This window comes from Micropterus salmoides, unplaced genomic scaffold (assembly GCF_014851395.1).
Source record: "Micropterus salmoides isolate LMB-PRFRI ecotype aquatic unplaced genomic scaffold, ASM1485139v1 Ms_hic_scaffold_10, whole genome shotgun sequence".
In the NCBI taxonomy this organism is placed as follows: domain Eukaryota; kingdom Metazoa; phylum Chordata; class Actinopteri; order Centrarchiformes; family Centrarchidae; genus Micropterus; species Micropterus salmoides.
Genome location: NW_024040041.1, coordinates 28,192,549 through 28,214,772, shown reverse-complemented (window position 1 = coordinate 28,214,772; position 22,224 = coordinate 28,192,549). Strand labels below are relative to the sequence as shown.

General features: G+C 42.4%; 1 protein-coding gene across 1 annotated transcript in view; it reads left to right on the top strand.

Moving 5' to 3' along the window:
* Nucleotides 1–22,224, top strand: part of cacng2a (calcium channel, voltage-dependent, gamma subunit 2a) — a 74,700-nt gene that overhangs the window by 32,447 nt on the left and 20,029 nt on the right. Inside the window, exon 2 of the mRNA XM_038706759.1 lies at nt 14,923–15,006. Coding sequence (XP_038562687.1) covers nt 14,923–15,006 — 84 coding nt within the window. The remainder of the gene's footprint in view (nt 1–14,922; nt 15,007–22,224) is intronic.

The window sequence follows — 22,224 nt, the reverse complement described above, 5'->3', positions numbered from 1 at the left end:
TTTAGGTCCTGCAGCGGCATGGTGAGAACACCCGATGGTTAGTTTAGCTCTGTCTTACAGCTCTTCCTCCTGCAGAGCCCAGTCAAATAGATATTTTATCCAATACTTCTGCTCTGTCTGTTTTTCCTCATCTTGGCCACCAGTGTTTAGAGGAAGTTGCATCTGACTGTCGTCCTTCTCTGGCCCTAAAGGGCCCTTTACACTTCGCGATTTTGTGCTGTCTGAGATGAAAGTTAACAATCATGAGAGAAATGTGGTAAGACAGCTGAACTGGAGCTTGTGTCAGAAATGTTATAAAATTCTCACAATGTGCCTGCTGCTCCGACCCACGTCTATCTGAGCATGACTTACAACGTTTTGTGAGTGCTGTTTTTGAATAAAAAGTGAATAAAAAACACACACCTTCTCCTCCTACTCTTTTGGTCAGCACTATGGCCAAAGTTTTTTTATTGTTTTGCTGCTTTTTCGAAAAACAAGAGCAGCACAGAGGGTTGATGAGAGCCAATGACGTGCCTCTGCTGTCATATACTGTTTGCGGTTTACAGTGTAGCACTAGGATTCACCACGCATTTATCTGACATGCTTCAAACCGATATACAGTCTGACACATATTAGACCCATCCTGCATGGTGTGACATGTAATACAGTAAAACAATTGTTGCTGGACTATTCAGGCGCTCGCCTACTCTTCCCTTCACCAAAGCACCTTAAATCTATTAAAAGTGAGGAATAATTGAGGTGTATCTCAAAAGACTTAAAGTCATCTAATGTGAATTGTTCTGCCTGTGGGGCACTTTGTAAGCAGGAGAGTCTAAAGCACCTCAGTTTTTGTGTGTTCAGATGTTGGTCATGGAGTTCTGAGTCTGACTGGCTGATGTGAAAATCTGACGACAGCAATACAGCAAGCCCTGATGAGTTGTTTTAATTGACTCTTTGAATCTCTCTGTGGTCCCATTATAATTTGTGATTTTGGTTGTCGTCACCCCATGGATGAGTCAGTGTGAATGAGTTCAAAATCTGCTTTTGCATCTTAATTTTTATTCTGACGCTGAATTTTCATAATTATATACCAGGTTTGGCAGATAGGAAGCAGCACTGAACGTTATTGGTCAGTGTTGCTGTTAACAAACCAACATTTTACAAGTTCAGCTCTGTTTTCAATTTCTCAGTGTTTACAAGCTCTTACTCACCTTCCTCTAGTCTTTCTCTTGACTGAGTCGACGATTTTCTCAGTCAGTTCCTCTTGTAGCAAAACTGCATCCATCTTGCTGCCATTGCATTGTTGTATTTATTACTGTGCATGTGTTCATGCTGCCTCCCAATGTGGTTTGTCAGTGAATTTGGACATAAGGAAAATATTAAATGTCGCTGTGAAGGGTGGAAGCCAAACTCCAGGGATAAAATAACCAAATAAACACCTTCCTGGTTGAAGTTGAGCGTATCAATGAAATCCCTGATATCCGTTCTAACTCTATTGTGTGTATCGCAATTCTGTCAAACAGCTGTTTTTAAATGAGGTTGTACTTGTTTCGAAAGTCTCCGAAAGCAGGATCACAAATATGCAAAACAGTTTCCCCCCGTGGAGCTGATTACATGATTGTGATTGGGGTAGGTGAGGTGTTACTTTTGCAATTGCTGTTATTAGTGCGAGGTGTTTACTTAGCCTGCTTTCTGGGAATGCCTATCTCTGTGGGTGCTGCTGAGGGACTCTTCTGAGAACTGGACAGCTCTTGCTATGTCTGACCAGAAGGCTGTGACGCACTCTGCTGTGACACCGGTGACTCACTGGTTCGCTGTTCCTGGATCTGTGAAATCTCATCCTACCCTTCATTGCGGTTTCCTGCCCTGTTCCATGATCTTGCATGTCCCAGTGTGTCAACACGTCCTGACTGAGACACACAGATAGACCACGGGCAGGAGAAATCTCTCCCACTCCTTCTGACATCTCCTGAGCTGAGGGTGATGTTGCTCGTCTTGTCTTTATTTATGATATACTGACATAAGAAGACAGGCAGAGGCCTATTGTAAAGAATCAAAGGCAAAAAGGAAGGAATAGTACAGGACTGGGGCTACAAAAGGATCATAGATCTACATATATACATACATTTATCTATTCCAATAACCTGAACTTGTTTGAACTCATAATGCCTTGGTTCTAGGTTCTGACTACATTTCCACTGTGTTTTACAAATCAGAACAATTTATATTAAGTCAATGAAAGGTGACAGCGCCCCGGATACCAGGACAAACATCATCATTTTTATACGAGTGCAGCACAGACAACAATGGAAAATTTAATTACTTTCATACATCAGTATCATTGGATTAATAGAAGAACCCCATGAGGAGTAGAAGGTCAACGGATTGGATCAAAGAGAGTACACAAGACCGGCACCGGACCTGCTCCCCCCATGTTACTGTTAAATAAAGTTAAACTAATAAAGTACTCCAAAATACTGTGCATACAAAGTACTTTTGTACTTAGTATTGGGTTTGAATAAGTACTTTGTTATAGTAAGGGGAGCTTCGTAGTCTTAGTGACAATAATAAACATGTGGTTAAAGTTACGTGAAGATAGTTGATCAATGCTTGGTTGTAAACGGTAAACAAACAGCAGACTGCCTAGTTAATGTCGGATGTCTTGTTGACCCCCTGACCGTGATGAGTAACGTATACTTTTGTCACTCATTTTGATTCCTGCAGATTGGTCATCAAGGGGGTTGAGGAAATTTCATCTAGAAAATTCTGCTGTGGTTTTGGGGCAGTTGGTGAAACGACTGATGCTGTTGTTCTGTTGACTGGGAGAACAGTCGCTTAAATAAATAACAAAGCAGCAAAACACAGATCTTCAGAAAAATAATATTAACTGTAAATTGAAACAAACTTCCCTGCATAGCTTATTTAAACACGTGTCCTGCATTATTAATTGCCTTTTAGCAAGTGACATTTTTCTGTTGCGTTTTTTCCCCCCTGCATTTACTACCATCTCCTGAGCAGCGCCGAAATTTGTTTATCCTCAGAAACTCGCCCCCTAAAGTTGGGGGAGTGCGGTGGAAACAGAAGCAAGACCTGTGACAATGGCTACACGTAAAGTTCCTTTAGTAGAAAAGGCCTAACCCAGTATAAAACAGGACACTATAAATAAAGGAGGTCTGAAAGAAAGCAGTCGGGTGAAGCGAATATGGCGTCTAGCCTCCATACACGTTCGCTGCTCTTTTGGTAGAGGATCACAGGTGATCATCTCCTCCCTTCCTATTTCTTTTCCATCAACACATCATCTCAGTAGTAAACAGACCCACAGACCGCCGCAGCAGCTCTCAGCTCACGGACAGACACAGATGTGGCGCGTTTCACGTCATGAACGGTCGACATCCCAGTGTTCAGGGCAGAGAGGAGCGGCTTTGTTGGGCAGAGCAGAGCTGTGGGAGGTCAAATGACTGTCTCACGTCTGTCAGTCATCCTGACGGCACCTCGCTGCCTCCATTAGTCTGCCTCCCACCTACAGCTACAGCTGCTGTGTTTCATACCTGCCAATGTCTCCACAGCCTGCATCTTTATTTGCCAAGCTGCTAATATTGTATTCTTCTTTTAGTGAACATAGTGAATAAAGAAAATGTTTTCTCTTTCAGCTTCTCACTATGAGTAATAGGATCCAACATGAACAAGAAGAGCAGCTGAGTTTTGAGTGTTAAACTCTTAAAAACTCTTATTTTATTTTGCTTGTTTAGTCCTAATTATTGTTATCGGTAAATACTTAAGATTAGAAGCAATGCTCTCGTGGTACCTTTAAAAACCCTTTTTTGATTATTCATATATATAAATCCCTCTCCTTTTCTCTTCCTGTAAAACGAAGTGTTTTTGATGACTCATCCTGCACTCGGGGGCGTATGCATAAATTATGTCCAATCAAATGTGATTTGGAGAAACAAGCTAAACTTTCTCATCATACACAGATGTGAAAACCAGATCACAGTGAAACCAGAACATCTGGTAAGAAAACCTTGTTTAAAATGCTGTTGACATTTGTAGTAGCACAAATGACTAAAAAGCAAACCTCGATACAGAGCCTTTCTCAGCAGTATGTCATGTGGTTCTCTCCATATGTTGAGATATAGCGATGAAAGATGTACTGATGAGACTTTGCATTGCGTTACAGAAGCTCATGGAAAAGAGGAAAGCCCGACGTGACATCAGGACTTCGGCTCTCTATTGGCCTTTTGTGGCCTGTTTGTTCCATTTCCTGTTTTGTCTTTTAACTTACAGTCGCAATTACTAACTACAGTCACATGCAAATTAAGTTGATGAGATGATGTGTAGCTTACAAGCACCTAACAACTAGCTCACTTGTTTCATTTTTCATTCCATTTATTGTTAATTTCTGCGGGGAGAGTGCACAATTAAAAAGTAATTGCACCAGAGTTAGTGAGCAGCTAATTTGCATATGTTGACAAAAAAAACAACATCCACAGAACAACAAGTACACTACATAAAACAGCACAATACATTATGTTCTTCAGTGTAAGATTGATAAAATCTGTATGATACATACAGTAAATACAAGAAATACAAGGCAATCATCGGTGACCATAGATTGTATATAAGAAGTGGACGTAGTCATCATGACGTCACCCGTTGGTTTGTGGACTGCTGTTTTGAAGCCTCGAGTCTGGCCGTTAGGGCGCCACCATGTTGAGTTTTTGCAACCAGCGGCACCGGACGTGACCGTATTTGGACGAGACAGTGGAGCTAACGGCCGTGTGTGGAGCTAGCTAGCTTGCTTAGCTAGGTGCATCTGTAATTCACATTAACTGTCATTTTAACAGGGCTGACAATTTTGTCTAGCGAACAACAGTCTTAAAACTAAATGTACTAACCAGAGAAAGTGAACAGCCAACTCTTAATAAGCTTTTTCAACTTTGCTGGTTAAATTTACACAGTGCCACGGTTACGAGTCACTCTAGCCTGATTGACAGGTTGCTATGGTAATGCCTTGTCAATCACAGATAATCCCGCCCTCAAGCATTCTCTACTTTCTGGTCTATTTTCCTTTAAATGGGACCATAATTTATTAAATGAACATCATGTTGTATTGAAGAAGACTTGAAACTAGTGATTGAGTCCATAAACTTATTAGGAAAGTGTTTACAGTGGTAATAAATCACGTGAGTATTAGGGTCATTTTGCCATTATTTCTTCATTATTTTGACTTCTTTTTGCAATCAGAGGAGTCGCCACCTGCTGGTCATTCGATAGAATGCAGGTTTAAGGGACTTCCGCATTGGCCTCGCTTCTCAGACCGGAAGCTTCCCGCTTGGTACACAGTTGGGCTGACTTTAGCCAAAGCTTGAGGCTGGCTTTAAACACTGCAAAGCTTCCTGAGGTTTTGTAGTTTTTGTGTATGGAATTCCACTTCCCCACTACTTTACTGAATTGCGGTACCATGTCACCCCTAATAGATGCTCTAGAGGAGGGGGTGCGAGACTATGAATCATTTTAAACATCAGAAATGCATTAGAGTAAAATAACAAGTTATCCAAGTTGAGTAAATAATATTTTTTCAGGATGTTTATTTGCAGCAGTACATTAGCTTGATGTTTTTGTGGTGAAAAGCAAGAGCACTGATGTTTCAGTACAATGATGCAGGTCATTCAGTAATTTACATTTTTTCCTTACAAGCAATCGCTAAACCTGCTGATTTTTGCTTTGTTGGTCTGGAAAGCTGATTTATCAACTTGAATTAAACTGCAACTTTTCACCCAAACATGTATCACATATGTTACTTATAATAGACTTTTGAAAAATTAGCTTGCTACACAATAATAAGTCTACAGGCTGTGTGTAATCAGAATAGTTTCCACTGTTATGGATGAAGAAATATTGTATTAACACACATTTTGAATGTCACACTCAGACAACTTTTAATGTGGTATCATATTGTTATAAACACATAAAAAAACACAAGTACCAACACATTCTGATCAGTCTGATGCAGTTCATTCATTTGTGCCTCCTCCTCCTGAACCGATAACATGGGTGAGGGAGGTGTGAGTGGAGGCAAACAGGCCTTCATAGAGGGTTGTCTGAACGGCTGTGGTTCTCCAGATGCTCTCCCTAAGACACATAATGCTTGAACAATTTGGTCAGAGGCCCTCTGAAATTATACCATGTCTGCATATTCTGTTTGATTTTGAAATACATCACATTATTTGCGCTAAATATGCTCTAACTGTCATGTCACTGTGTCTTTAAGTCTTCACACAACAGTTCAGATCCGGTGCTGACATGAAAACAGCATGTTTGCGCAGCTCGAGATGCCCTGCTACATCTGTGTTGTGTGTGTGTGTGTGTGTGTGTGTGTGTGTGTGTGTGTGTGTGTGTGTGTGTGTGTGTGTGTGTGTGTGCATGATGGGAGAGGGAGAGACAGGGCCTCCCTGCCTTAGCGGGGTCATTACCAAGATGAATATAGTGATTATAAGGATGAAAAAGGTGTGATTATGAAGATGAATAAGGCGATTAGGGCTCTTGTCATTGCTGCTAGGGCGGCTGTTCATTAGGAAGTAGAAGATGTCAGCGCACATGCGTGAACCCATTACCTTTTCATCCACAGGGGATCCGTATGCACACATACCTATACATTCATGCACATGAGAATGCTGCAATGCCCTAACACCAGAGCAGAGGAGACCATTTGTGAGGTTAAATGACCCATGTATGCAATATATCTCTCTCCATTGGTTGTTCGGGGCTATAATCCTGCTTGTTTTTTGACCCGAAAAGACGCGGACATACCTGACTGCCTTTGCAGTCTGCATGTTGCTGCATGGGGTAAAGCTAGCTTGCAGTCTGCCGTGCTGGTACTGTAACAGCAGCTGACTAATGCTGCATGCTGTGTCACAGAAGCCGCTGTGTGTCCAGGGGTTAAAGACACCTCACCGGCTCCGTCCATGTGATCCTTCCCTGGTAGGGGCCCAGATAGCTATATCCATGGCAACCGAAGCGAACAGTTACGATCTCCACATGGCAACGGCTGCCGTAGGGGACTGAGGATGGAGGTGGGAGGAGGAGGAGGAGGAGGAGGAGGAGGAGGAGGGTATAGGGGAAGGGGGAGGGGAAGGGGAAGGGGGGGGGGGGGGGGGTCTGGATGCTGACGCACTCTGTGGCTGCCTATAAAGTTTTTGAGAATGCCGCCCACTGACGAATCAGAAGTGGGCTTGAATCTCTCTAACTCTCTCTCTTTTAAACGGCACCTCCTACTCAGTCAAGAGTCCTCCTGACCCCCTGCAACCCGTCACCCCACTCCACCCTCCCCTTCCGATCATGCACCTCCTCCGTGTTTGTGTCTCATCAAACCTTTGTCTCAGTCTGCAGTGCTGTGGCAGCTGTGATCATGTTTGAGGGTTTAGTGTGTGTGGGCAGGTCTGACCGGGATATGTCTCTCCTCGGGCATCCAGGAATGATTTGTCCGGTTCTTCTCTTATCCTACCTGCATATATGTACAATGTGGTGATAGCCGATCTAAATACAATGTGGAGAAAAAGGACTGTCATGCACCCTGGACATGATAGGCTGTGCTAAATCTGACACAGAGATAACGTGGGCAGCATGAGGATCTCCGTGTGACAGTAGCAGCACCAGTCAACACAAGTACAATGGCACATTTCAAAGAATTTGAAGAAGAAGTTGAAGGGTTATGGCAACTCAGTGCTTCCGGTTATTTCAAATAATTCACCAGTAAGCTTTTGTTTGTCTTGAATGAAGTGTTTGTGGGAAAATGTGTTGTGTGTGTCATATTAAAAGCTGCAGTTAAATAAAAAGATTTTTCATGAATCATGGTAAAAGGACAAGCTGTAGAGGTCAGTATGGTGGATGGGCATGTAAAAGTTGAATTCATACAAGACACAATGTTAACGCCATATATACCTACAGTTCAGGTTTTAACTGCATTGGATTTCAACTGTTCGTCCAGACTACACGACTTTCAGCATCGGCCGATCGCCGAACTTGCATTCTTGTGACAGTCGTGTTGAAATCGTTGTGGCGTTCACACTATGTGGCTGATCGTGACTGGGGGTCACACACACTACACGAGCTGACAACGACTCTGCCACCCAACGGCTGGTCTCCTACCATGTTTTGTCAAGAAAACATGTGAAATGTGAAACGGGAAATGACACAAACCTACACACGAAACAGCTGCTGTTTGTTATTATAAAGATACCAATTATAAAGAGAAAGAATATGGGTGAAAGGACAGATTAGCACACGCAGGTAGCAGGGATCCTCTGAGCTACAGAGAGAGCTGGAGGTGATTAAAAAGTGTTTTGCAGTGAAAAAGTAGCTGCCGGCTCTGCCAGCTGCTTGCTCTCATTGGCTGGATGTGGATGTTGAGTCGGCCGACTACACCAGATATTTAGAAGGCGTCGCCGATGTGTCAGTGATGCGTCAAAGTGCCGCTTTGCGTCATTAAGTAGATGATAATGACTGGCGACCGTCAATCGATCGCTGATTTACCCCTGATCACAAGCAAATCGGGCTTAAAATCGTGTAGTGTGAACTAGGGTTCAACAGCATCTCTGCAACACCTTATTGTACATGATCAGACAGTATCGTGCTTCAGTTTCTTTCTCAAAGTAATTGTGTTTCCATTCTTTCATTCACTTTGTGATATAAAAAGGTTTGTCTTGTCTCAGTACTGAACAGGAAACTTTGCTTGGCTATTGCTGCGTTCACATTCATTTCTTCACTGTGATAGAAAATGATAATAGCGGCAACCGGAATTTGTTTCAGTGGAGATATGTAGCTTTGCTTGATGTGTGCTACTGTCATGCTAACCATAAATTCAATGATCTCCACCAACTAGCTACGTTGTAATCCCTTAGCACACAACGTTTAAAGCAGGATTTTGCTCAAAAAGAACTAGTTTGTCATTAGACCATGCCAGAAGGCAAACATATTAATCGTGCTTCTGATTGACCTCATGAAGGTGGGGTGAAAAGCTGACAGACATAGAGAGGGGGGAGACATGATTATCATTTAAAGGAGACCTAGTAAACTTGTTTTCCAGTCCTATATTGTAGTTCTGGCAGCTTTGCATGATTCAAAGTTCTAAAAATAATTCTCTGTCTTATACTGACTGTTCATGTAGGCCTTCATTTCAGCCTCTGTCTGAAACAAGCTATAGATGCTCCTGTCTCTTTTGAAGCTTTGGCCATGTTTAACATGAACATCCAACATTGTAACATTGTAGATAAATAAATATCCTATGTCACCATTCTACAATGCGATTTATCGGGACTGAACATATCTTGGGCTGGACCAGATAAGTCAGAGAGTCCAATGGGACAACCTATGACATTATTAATCATCTCAGAAAGAGACAGCCCTAAAAAGTCGATAAATTTAGGCATTTACATGTGCATCAGTCTCTGTTGTACCTGCCTTTTAGTTCCTGGCTTTGTTGTGTGGTCACTTCTATCATATGGGTACAGAGATAGTGGAGTTGTGGGGGTGGTGCAGCAAAATGAAGATTAAGTGAGAGTCATAGGTGGCGCCAGGCCATCATGCTTGGGGAGGCTATAAAATTCAATGTTCGAACATAACAGCTTTGGGGAGGGGGGTGGAAGTGGTGAGGGGGAGGTGTGACAGCCATAGTTCAACAAATGAGCAGACTCTTCTTCAGGAAATCATATTGTTGTCTTGATGGTGCAGAGCGGCACGACATGAACAAACAGCACCAAACCTGTTGTTGGTTTTGTAACAGTTATTTAGTCCAATGGCAATATAAAGAAATAATGGAAAACTTGTTTGCTGAAGAAGTTTATGTGATCGCAAGAATCTTACGCTTTTTCATCACAAAATCACATCACAATACAACATATAAACAAGCAAAATATTGAGCTATAACAACCTGTATGGTGTGTGTAGAGGTGTGGGGGGTTATTTTGTAGCAGCCTGAGTCATTTGCATGAGATTTAATGGATTTGAACACAGTGGATGCTCGTGTGTAATGCATGGGACTGTGTTCTGACGCGACACTTCTCAAATCAGAGGCTGCAGGATTAACATGTGCCCTGTTGTCTTCCAGTGGCTGCCGGGATTTTATAAACTAAAGGAGAAGCTTTTCATGCAGTATTACGCAGCAGATACTGCAGTGCAGACTGATTTACCAGTGTTTCTGCATTATCCACAGTAAAAGTTATTTTCGATGCCAATTTAAACTATTATATTTACTGGAGTGTTTGATTTCCTTTGGAGCTGTGATGGGGTGAATTTTGTGTAAATGTGTACATATCAGGACATGGTTCGCTTTTAATTATAAATATGTTAATTTAAGGGGCAACACGGTGGCCTAGTGGATAGAACTGTTGCCTCACAGGGGGTTCGAACTGGCCCCGGCCCTTCTGTGTGGAGTTTGATTGTTCTCCCTGCGCCCGTGTGGGTTCTCTCCGAGTTCTCTGTCTTCCTCCCACCGTCCAAAGACATGCGGCCTAGGTTGATTGGTGACCCTAAATTGTCCTTAGGTGTGAATGGGACTGGTTGTTTGTCTATGTGTGGCCCTGTGATGAATTGCCGACCTGTCCAGGATGTACCCCGCCTTTTGGCTGATGTCAGCTGGGATTGGCTCCAGCCCCCCGCGACCCTGTATGCAGGATAAGCGGTTGACGATAGATGGATGTTAATTTACTTTATTTCAACTGTAACCTCTTTGTATGAATGGCCTAATGATTGACATTAATAAAAAGAGAAACTAAATTCTCACCACATTAAATTTCTAACCTGTTAATAGCGCTGCCTATGGTGAGGGTCATGGAAGGGGAAATGGGTTGCAGTTACCTTAAAATTTGCAGAAAGTCTCCAGAAGCAGACAGAAAAGTGTCTTCCCAAATGAGGGTATTCTTTCCCTGTACCTGTCTAATACCCAGGGGCTAGGGCTTGTGGTATCAATAGCATTAGATAAACCTTCTCAGTTGCATCATAGACCTCTTTTAACCAGTCAACACCTAAACCTTGGAACGCTTCCACATTAAGCAGAGCTCAGCTGGAGCAGGTCCAAAACCCTGCATTTATATGTGAACATCAGCCCGGGGAAAGCTTCTTTTTAAAAACACGTATTAAGAGCAACACGGCGGCGTCACCAGGCCAGGAATAGCTTCTCCTCGTGGTTATGTGTTTGTGCCAAAGGGGCCTGAAAATGGGCTCGATGCTGACCGGATACACCCCGAGGTCCCTCAGGATTCAGTGCCTCACTGCGGTGGGTGACTATAAATCTACATCTACCCACCCCCTCTTTGCTGCAACAACCCCTTTTCTCCACTGCGCTCAACTCTTGAGTGATTCTCTGTCTCTCTGTGTTAATGAAGTGCTTTATGGTTGCAGAGGACAGGAGGGGACGCAGGGGGCATGGGGTTAGCACATAGCTCATTCCCACTATAGGGGGGCATGGTGGCCAGCGGTGACTGGACTGATTGAGTAAGTCTGGAAACCCCCCCCCCTACACACACAACCACACACTACTTTTAAACACACACACTTCACCCAGCCACAGCACAAGGGTCCAAGGGGGTTTGATGATGGCTCAATCCCAGCAGGAGATCTCAGATAACCTGCTCCCTCGTTTAATGACGGCTCTACAAATGATTACCACTCGATTTATGCCAGTAGTATAGTTACCATCTGGATTTCACCACAATCCGAAAGCTTGTTCTCGCTGAGGGTTTAAAGTTCGGAGGGTTTCATTTTTCGTTTGTTGTGTTAAATTATCTGAAGCCCTTTGAGACTGAAACAGTGATTAAAGGCAACACAAATAAGCTTGACTCACTGCCCTTAAAGTGAGGGAAAACATTATTTCACCTTGTTAGCTTATTCTTCACAACATAATGTTTGTCTTTAGAGAATTAAATGCCAAAACCTTTGTCTTCAAGGATTTTAATATTCAAACCTCATTTTCCGTCTTACTGAGCTTGATTGTAATTTTTGCTCTTGACTTACCATTGAGGGTATTCCTCATGTACCAAAAGGCATACAGTAATTTAAACATCAGCTGTACTTTGTGTTTAGTGCTCCTCAGCAAATGTTAGCATGATAACACACTAAACTAAGATGGTGAACATTACACCTGCTAAACATCAGCATGTTATCATTGTCGTTAAGTCTTTAATCTTGTTTTGGTGTCAATCCTGCAGCCTGCTTCTTGTGGCTGTAATTGAATGATTAACAAAACATTTGGAGTCTTTAAAACACCTTTAAACATCCCTCTCATGCCCCTTTTATACAGTTTCAGTAAGGTAAATGTGAAACAGTTTTCATGTGACTTTAAACACAGAGCCCTTTAGTAATCCACCGCACTGTACTGAAATTGTAGCTCAGTGAATACAGGTGTTTCTCTTTGAGTGATAAGTGTTTTGACCCACTACACATCTGAGCCTCCGCTTACACCTCTCCATTCAACAGTGGTCCTCCTGCCAAAGTTCTTAATGGCCAAGCGGCTCCCCCCACGCCTCGGCCCTGCCCTCACACTCACGTGGGGAGGTCTCCGAATTGAAAATGCCATTATAAAACATTTACCAGCCTGCTGAGTTTTCATGTCTTACAAGAAAAGGACCGTTTGGAGCGGTTAAGTGTCACATAAATCTTTCAGTACGCTAATTGAAGTGGTTCCCCCAATAGGCCACTCTCCACAGCTGCTATTACAAATCGCACAACTGCGGATGGGACGGCCAGCTGCAAACCAAATCTTACACCCACTTGATAATGTTGTTAAGACACACACATGGTGCTCTGTGGATTCCTGCTGCTGCTAGTTTGCTCAGACAGCTCCACTGGGAGCGTGCAATGTAGTCCTATGTAAACACAAGTCATCTTTCAGCGAAATATGCTCTGAGTGGCGGCACAAGTGTGTTCTTCCCTCCCCTCGCTTCTCCTCTCCTGGAAATGCAACTTATTTAAAGGTTATTTAAGCAGGCAAGTTGAAGAGGAACATATTGTTATTTCCAGCAGCAGCCTGGGGGAGTAGTTGCAGGATGCGGTGGGGTTACACCTACAGTATGCTCCAACTCACATCTGAAAGCTGGCGCGTTACAGCTAGCTGCCGAGCATCTCCACCATAGCTTCTGAGGATTACGTGCTTTGAGCTTCATGCTACCGCGCTAGTTAACAGAGATCACCTTCCAGCTGATTGGAACAAGCCCAGTTCTAATCTCCAGTCTGCCACTGAAAAAGGAGCTTTACATTGTGTATCAGGGCATCAAGTTTGAAACTGTGCAGGTCCGTTAAACTCTGGAGGGCTTTTTCATGGCTCAGCAATTACTGAGGCCTCAAACTTGATGTATTCCACCTCCCACTTCATCTTCCCTCTATGTCCTTCAAAACCCCTCTGTTCCCTGCCCTGTTATCTCTCCTCTTCCTTCCCATTACATTGTCTTTCTCCCTCCCTTTCTCTGTCTTTATTTCTCACTCTCTCCAGTCTTAATCGCCACAGAACTTGTTGATGAATATTGATAAGTGTTTTTTGATTACAGGCCAGAGCTGAGACCCTGGGGAAAAGGAGTGGACACACACACACACACACACACACACACAGATAGTTGGTACATTGGATTGTGTCCACCAAGGTTTACTGGGTCTTTCTTGCAGAGGTTCCCACACTCATCCTGATGCATCACTGTGTCGAACAAAGCATGTGACCTAAACGCCGCTCAAACTTCCACTGAAGAGAAGAAAACATCAGATTTGTGTGGAGCGATGAGGAGACTTAAACGTTCCTCACATTAATACATGAAACAAACAGAAATGTCTTGTTTCCATCCAGTTTTCCACATCCTTTTCCATCATCTGAGGGTTTGACTGCTCCACTAACGGTTTATCCAACAGCTAACATTCACGCACAAACTGTACGAACACACATTAAATCTCCTTTTTCTTCAATTATTTTTCTGGAAATTCAGTTAAAATTTGCAACATTTGGATGGATATTTGACAAATGACACTGAGGCAATCAAAACATTATTCCCCCATCTAAATAAATCCATCCTGAGCGGAGTCTCTGAACAGACAACGCAGGTAACCCAGACACAGCAGGAGCGAGAGCAGATAAGGTCGATTTGATGGCTCTTTTTTGTCCAGATGACACTCTCCAATGTCTGAGTGGTCATCACCGGGGGCCCGTCTCCCTCCGCTGCATGTGGGCCATTGACAAAGTAATAATCGCACCCCGCTTTGCCCATCATGCCTCGCTTCCAAAACCTCCTCGGCAACACCTGGCACCATGGTAACCAACACCTGTTCACCTAATTAGACGGACACTGGTGGGGGAGGAGATGAGGAAGTTAATTAAACGCTAATATGGTCCAATCAAATGCTCAGGCATGTGCCTCCTCACTCATGCAGCAGCATGTCGCCATAATGGCCGCCTAACGCGCGCCTCCCCTGCCAGGTCACCTTGGGTGACCTCATCAGTGCCAGAACTCCGCTGAGAGGCAGCGAATAGAGGAGAGCAGGCAGGAGGAAGTACGAGGGAGAGGAGAGGGAAGCCAGCATGCTGCTTCCTGGATGGACAGAGTAGCTGGACGTTGAGGTGTCAGCCAAATGAACAAGCATTAAGAGATAAGGTTCCCTGTGCACAGCAGTTGGAGCGGCTCCAGGTCGCACCAGCTGCGCTGCTCTTGTTTACAAGCTGCCACCTGCTGTCGGAGATGCCTGGCGTTCAGGTCTGCTTTCTGTAGAACATCTTCTGATCTGTGTGAGGACCATGACCAGGCACCAGAGAAAAGGGTCCGATCATATGAAATGTTTGGATACTATCTGTGCTAACAGAAACTGGGAAGTGTTTTGTGAGTTACTGAAAGGTTTTCAACTCGTCTGTTTGTCTTGTTTGTGCCTTCTTGTATGAATTCAATTGAAATCTGTTTCTGTTTTTCCCAACAGGAAACTTAAAAGGGATGTGTAAACAGATAGACCACTTTCCTGAGGAAACAGATTATGAAGCGGACCCATCTGAGTACTTCTTACGTGAGTATCTTGTTGTCTCTCCGTTATCACACAGAGGAATCCTGTTTATGCATTAGATTAATGGTCTTTTGCTGCTTAGAAGTGACCACAAGGACAAATAACATCAGGCTTTTCTCCCCGTGTTCTCCTAACATCTACTCAGAATTTATTTAATATTTGTCCCACATTTTGCTCCATCTCAGACTGGAGCTCAGTGCCAGTAACTGCTCTTGGCCCGTGTGTCAATGCTGTCTCTGCCTGCTTTTAGCACGAGGCTGGCCAGGCTGAGCTGCCAAACAGCTCGTCTGTTTTAACTGCTTGGCTGTGTGTAACATAACGTGCAGTGTTACAGTCGGCTGTGTACCCTGTAAACACAGCCCATTGATTTCTGCTCTCATTCCCTTTGTGCAAGCAAGACTGAGATGCTTGTCGAACTCATTTGCCCGCTAATCCTAAAAATCACAACAATGACTTGAAGCTCATGATATACTGTTAGTAGTGTTACCTCAATAGTCTCTTCTGATTGACCAATTAATGTGTGTCTGACACGTTATTTGTGAATTAAAGTCTGTTTGCATCGCTCCACAGTCATGAAAGTAACTGAGTTAAATAGCAACATTTTGTGCTAAAAGTTTAATTTAGAAACATGAAAGGTTTTATCCAATGCTGCTTTTAATATACTCATAGGCCGTTTTCATTAACACTTTTCATTACCGGTTAGAATGAATAGTAATCTTCATTTGTTTATGTTCCTATAGTTAAAGCTTTGCTCCACTGTTGTGTGACTTACTATAATGTAGACACAGAATATAGAAAGCAACCAATTATAAATATTCTACTTAACGTAATTTAAAATAGCTTTTTGTCTACTTTTATTTTAGCAGATTTAGATTTAATTAATACAATAACTGAAATATTATCCACATTGACTCATGTAACACTGAAATATTACTTCTAATGGAATTGTACATTTTATTATAATCAATGCTGGACAGTAAATGTAAACTTTTTTTAATATAACTAGTTGTGTAAGGGATTACAATTTGACTTTCAGTCATTACAAAACAGTTACTCATCGCAGTAACGCTCCATTACTTCAGTTTGTGGGTTCGGCTTGTTCACTGTTTTACCGGGAGCTTTATGGTTGGTTGATATCATTTTTTTAAACTTTTATATCAGGTTAGGTAATAATGAGTGGGACAACATTATAAACGTAAAAGTAAGTGCTGAAATCAAGTACAATATTATAAATATTATTTTAATTCCTGTTAAATCCGGGACAATTTGGTAGTTGGGACATTTAGTGTTTTACAGATATTTGTCGGGACTCGAGACACCAAGCTTGAGACTGTGACAATCCAAGACAAACTGGGACTACTGGTCACCAAAGGGTTAGTCACCATAGGTAATGTTAACTTAGCTGTAGATGTCATTAAATATCTACAAAACAAAGGCTGTTAAACCACAATGTCTGCTTTTCTATCTCTGTGATGTGTGAAATAGGTGGAGTTCCCTTTTAATGGTACTGTAATGTAACTAATTACTTGATTGTTAAACATACGTTTGTATATATAACACCTAATGTGAAATTGATTACACTTCTCAAGTAACGTTCCCAACGCTGATTACAAACTCTTGTGGTATATTTGACAATATGTCGCATTAGCTTAAAACTTTAGGACTAAAACTGTCATGCCACATAAACACACGTCTTGAGTCCCTGTTGACTCTTGATGCAGTGCAACCCCCTTCGCCCTGCTGCAGGCTCCAGTCCTTTGAAACTGGAAATAAAGCGCCCGTCTCCTCGTCTCCATCAGCAGGGACAGTAATTGAGGCCTCTCGGAGAGCTGAGCGGTGTGTGCCAGTGCTGGAGATTAAGCCTAGCCAATTAGGCTGTGTTTGACTTAGCGCTCTGAGCGGTTGTTCCCGTCCATATGTGCCAGAGAGAACAGTTATGATAACATCTCTGGTAATGATTCTAACAATGCCGGAGCCTTGGCGAAGGCAGATCAGTCTTATAAAGAGGCGTCTCTCAGGCTGGCGATGACAGGGTCGCACGGTACAGGCCTCGCTCTGGTCCTCGGACCACCGACGATCGTCTGCGTGAGTTTGTGTGAGTGTGTGTTAACCTCTTCCCAGGCTTTGATTGGAGGAGAAGGCCGCAGTGCTCCCAGTGGCTTGCCAATTAGGACACTAACATCCATAAATATTTCAGCCTCCTTCTTATATAGGTCAGGCCTCTCTCGATCGCTGTCTCTCACACTCTGCCTCTCTTCACCCTCACACTCGTAATATTTTGTGTCAGGAGTTGTACATTACCTATTGTCACACCTCTGGCTTGAAAGAGATTCAGCACATTTAGCTGTTTCACGGGTGCATGAAGAGGTCACAGAGGATCACACGGCATCGTGGTGGGTCTCTCCGTGTTAAACCCCAGGTATTTTTATATCTGCCCATTTTCTTTCATGGACTCACACCTGGTATTTCCATAATAAAGAGTTTCACGGCGCCTCTGGGTGGCCAAAGACAGAGAAAAGACTGCCTCTGCTCTCACATGCAGGAAAGAGAGAGGGGGGATAGTTATGCAACAGAAATGATGTCACTTCAGGTGAAGGCCCGGCGGAAGTGACATCACCGGGGAGCTCACCGGTACAAAATCACATGCCAATGATGTCATCAAACGGCGTAGCAAGCAGGTGGGAGATATTTGGTGCTGTGGTTGCTGAGCAGAAAACAGACAAAACTGACTGAAATTCTGTTAAACATGCACCCCCGCTTCACCACCCAAACACACGCTCTGATCCGCTGTCCTTATGCTGACATCCACACACACCACATATCAGTAGCATGTGTGTGTGTGTGTGTGTGTGTATGTGTGTGTGTGTGTCTGTCTGTTCCGTGAGTCCTCAGCTCTCCCAATAGCAAGGCAGTTTGCACATCCACACGGGGTTATATAAGCCAGCTGAGGCACACTGAAGCGCCAGTGGGTTTTTAGATCATGCCGTGTCGGAGCTCCCATCATCCACTGCTCTACTGGGCGCTAAGCAGCGGAGAGAGAAGAAAGAGGGGAAGAAAACGCCCAGTTATGCAAGCTACTAATACTAAACTGAAAGACATAATTCAATGTAAAACAGAGAGGACGATGATGTCTGACTGGTGTAGAAGGAGCCTTTTTTTCCTCCTGAAATTAGGAATATGTTGCTTCTTTTAGGATACCTATGTTTTGAACTATAGACTAATACATTATCATCGTCAATAATCAGAATTTATTTTCATAATTTATTAATCATTCAAATCATTTTTCAAGTAAAAATTTCAAGTACAAAAATCAAACAACATTTGATAAACTCACCTTGTGGTTTTATAGACCAAACAGTTAATGGAGAAAATGATCCATAATCCAAAGAAGATTCATTGATTGAAAAATGTACATTACATGCTGTGAAAATAAACCAGGTCTGCAACTAATGATTATTTTCATTATTGATTAATCTGTCAGCTATTTTTTCACTTAGTGGATTCATTTAGTCTATGACATGGTGAACAGCAGTGAACAACTTCTCAGAGACCAAGGTGTCGTCTTCAGATTTCTTGTTTTGTTTAAATAATAATCCAAATCCCAAACAGTAAAGCTGAAAATCCTCACATTGAAGAGCTTGAAAAATGACTGAGATGATTCATTAATTATCAAAGTAGTTGCCGATTATGTTACTGTCGATCGATCTAAAATAAAAACTGTGTGCAGAACCTCTGCCAGAATACGATGGTCCCATTTTCTGCTCTCTAACCTCCACCACTCCAGCTTCCATCATTTCACTGCTGATTCATTTAATGCTACTTGTTGTTCTGTGTTTTTTTATTCAAACTTGTGTGGGTTTTTTATTTTCTTTTATTCCTGGCCACAACATTTAACTGCTTCAGGCTCAGTATTTATTTTCAGATGGTAGCATGCCACTATTAATTTATAACAGCTATATATCAATATTTTTATATTAACAATGTATCACATGTCCATCGCAGGGCCACACATAGACAAACAAGCAGGCACACCAAGGACAATTTAGAGACACCAATTAACCTAGCCTTTAGATGGTGGGAGGAAGCCGGAGTACCCGGAGAGAACCCACGCGGACATGGGGAGAACATGCAAACTCCAAAGGCTGGGGAAACGGGGGTTTGAACCCACAACCTTCTTGCTGTGAGGCGACAGTGTGAACTACTGCATCACCGCGCCACCCCTCACATAACATATCTCACCTCACATACAAACATAAGAAGTAGTGAGTAATATATGTATTTTTTAATTACTTTTTATTATGCTCCACTATGCTATTATTTATTACGTTTTTTTTATTTTATGAGCTGTTGCCACTGTCCAACATGTTTTCACTTCCTGAGTTGCTTTCCCATTTCCATCACCCATTGCCTTATTGAAAGATAAACCCCACATTCAAGTATATTGAATTATTAATTTTCCTGTATGACTGTACTGCAGACAAAACAGTCTGAGTATAGTATGGAATTAGGGCATTGGCCTCCCATGACTCATGTACAGTGGCCCACAGGCAAGTAGTTTCAGCATGTCAAAAGTCAATTAAAAAAATATAGAAAAAAGTATCGGGGCCATTTTAACCCCCCAATTAACTTTCTTGTGAACTTTCCTGGGTATTTTTGCCCCGAGCCAGCGTTAATCTCTGCCTCTGGTTTTTTTGCATGCATTCATCTGAGAGTATTCGCTGACTATGATGACAGAAGGACAGGCCTGTCACAGCCTGTGTCACCCTGGGGCCTCGCAGCAGACTGGACGCTGGCCTGAACAGGCTTTGGCACCACCCAATAAAATCAATAGGTCTGGGGCAGGACACGCAGGGGCTTGTAGGGCAGAGCAGGGGGTGGCAACCACACAGGCTTTGTCAACCAGTGCAGAGTCTCTACTACCAGTTTGTATATAAAAGTGTGTGTGTGTGTGTGTGTGTGTGGAGAGAGAAGGGCCTCACCAGACGGCTTTAATATGATCACCTGACTTGATATGGGTTTGTCAGAGAGGTAGATCATGTGTTAATACAAGGCAAAGAAGTTCAAATGCAGCATGTGTTTGCTTTAGCAGGTGTTCCAGCCGGTCACGGTGACATTGACCATCCTGTACTTCTAGCAGTATCCAAGGCAACAAATAAGGATAAATAAAACACACAGCACACAGACGTGGGCCAATGAATTAAAAGCCAATCATTTTTGTCCTGGTTGACCGAATGAGTGCTAGCACTCTAACTTTATATCATATTAACAGGAAATATAGAGACAGCGCAGCTTGTAAAACACAGAGGTGAGAGTGTGTGTCCTCATAATAAAGCAAGATTAGAACATACAGGACGAGGCGCAGTGTTCGCTACCGTCTCTGATCAGTTTCACATACACACATTTATTTATCAGTCGTGAGCTGTAATAGCTTGGATATTCCCACCGCTGTGAGAAAAAACAGCAAATTATATTCTTGTATCCTTTTTATCTCCAAGTATAAAGCAGTCGAGTCAGGTTTAAATGTTTGTGGAGTTTTCTGTGCAATGCAAATCAAATTAAGAACAGTTTTATTGTTGCAAGCCAGAGGGAAAGCGGATCCGCATGCAGTCAAAAGCAAAATGACCTCCAGCTGCTACAACGTTGAGAGAAAGAAAATGGTGTACACAATGTGTGGCTTAATAGATGAAGTCTGTGTGAGATACATCATGGAAATGTGCTTTGTGTGCATATTTCTAGGTCACAGACTCTCACACTGACATCATATTTTAGGGGAAAGTCAAAAAACATTTCTTGTTTTGATTTACTCTTTGTTTTGTCGGCACTGTAGAAGCTGATTAGAATCTCTTTGTGCAATACAATCTGGAGTTGTTGTTTTTAGCCCTTTGTGGTTGATATAGACTACTAAAATGTTTCTGTGTGCATTAATAATGTGACACATTGATGCTTCAGTGTGCTGTTATATGAGGATGGTACCAGCCCACTTAAAGGTAACCTGTGGAGTTTTTGAGCACTAGTAGCGTTATACAGCAATATTTTTATCATTGGGTGCCATTTCTGTTTGTATCGAGCATGTGGGCGACACGATTCAAATTCTGCTTTTGGTTTCACGCGATTTCACTGATTGCAACAAAGGCGTTGAAGAAGAAGACTATTAGCTAGCAGACATGGATGTAAACGATGTAGGATTTAAAATATTCAAAGAACTGAAACAGGACATTTAAATGTGACTCGGTGCAATATCTAAGCTTTACATGCATGCTCCTGGTTATGAAATCAAGTGCTCCTATTCATAGATAAACTATTGAACCAGTCACAAGTATTTTTCTTGGGGGCTGGACAGTCATTAGAATTTTATTTTGTTTTAGATTTGTTTATTTATTTTACCAGATAATAAAAAACACAAACAACATAACACATCATAATAGCAGAAGGAAACTGCTGAAGAAACCGTTCTCATCTCACCAAAAGAGAAATAAATCAGTGACAACTAAACTGTAAAAAAAAACGTAAGTAAAGAGAAAAAATTGAAAAATATACACAATAATTATATGTGGCAACAAAAAAATACAGGAGATGCATTGTTGTGTATGAACAAATTGGTTAGTGTTTCTCACTTAAATGTAGTGTGACAAAATGTTCAGATTCAGAAATTTACAAATTAAAATTTGTTAAAATTGGTTGGTGATAGAGCAGTGGATAAGACTCATGCCTTTGGTATTCAATTCCCCACTGTGACACATATACTATTGTGTCCCTGAGCAAGACACTTAACCCCTAGTTGCTCCAGAGGCATGCGACCTCTGACATATATAGCAATAAGTTGCTTTGTATAAAAAGCATCAGCTAAAATGAAGAAATGTAAAATTATTTATTCATTTCAACCATTCTGTCTCAGCGTTGGACAGAATAATCTTCTCTGTCAGTTCCCCATCCTCGTGCAGCCTTTATATTAGTGAAACCAAAAGATAAAACCTGCGTGGCATTGACTTACAAGTGGTGTGTGATGTTGGCCATGCTAAGGTCTGGAGTGGCACTGTCACGCCGACGTTCAAGCGTGATCTGTGGGGACATCAGCAGTGGAGTGGAGGGTAATTACAGTAATTGAAATGTGTTCTGTGGAGGGAACTTTAATTGTCGGGCCTGTCATCTGAAGTGACTTCAGCGTGAGGGAGCTCTTTTACTGTGTTCCAGTGACCTGTCTGCATGTGTGTGATGTTATGT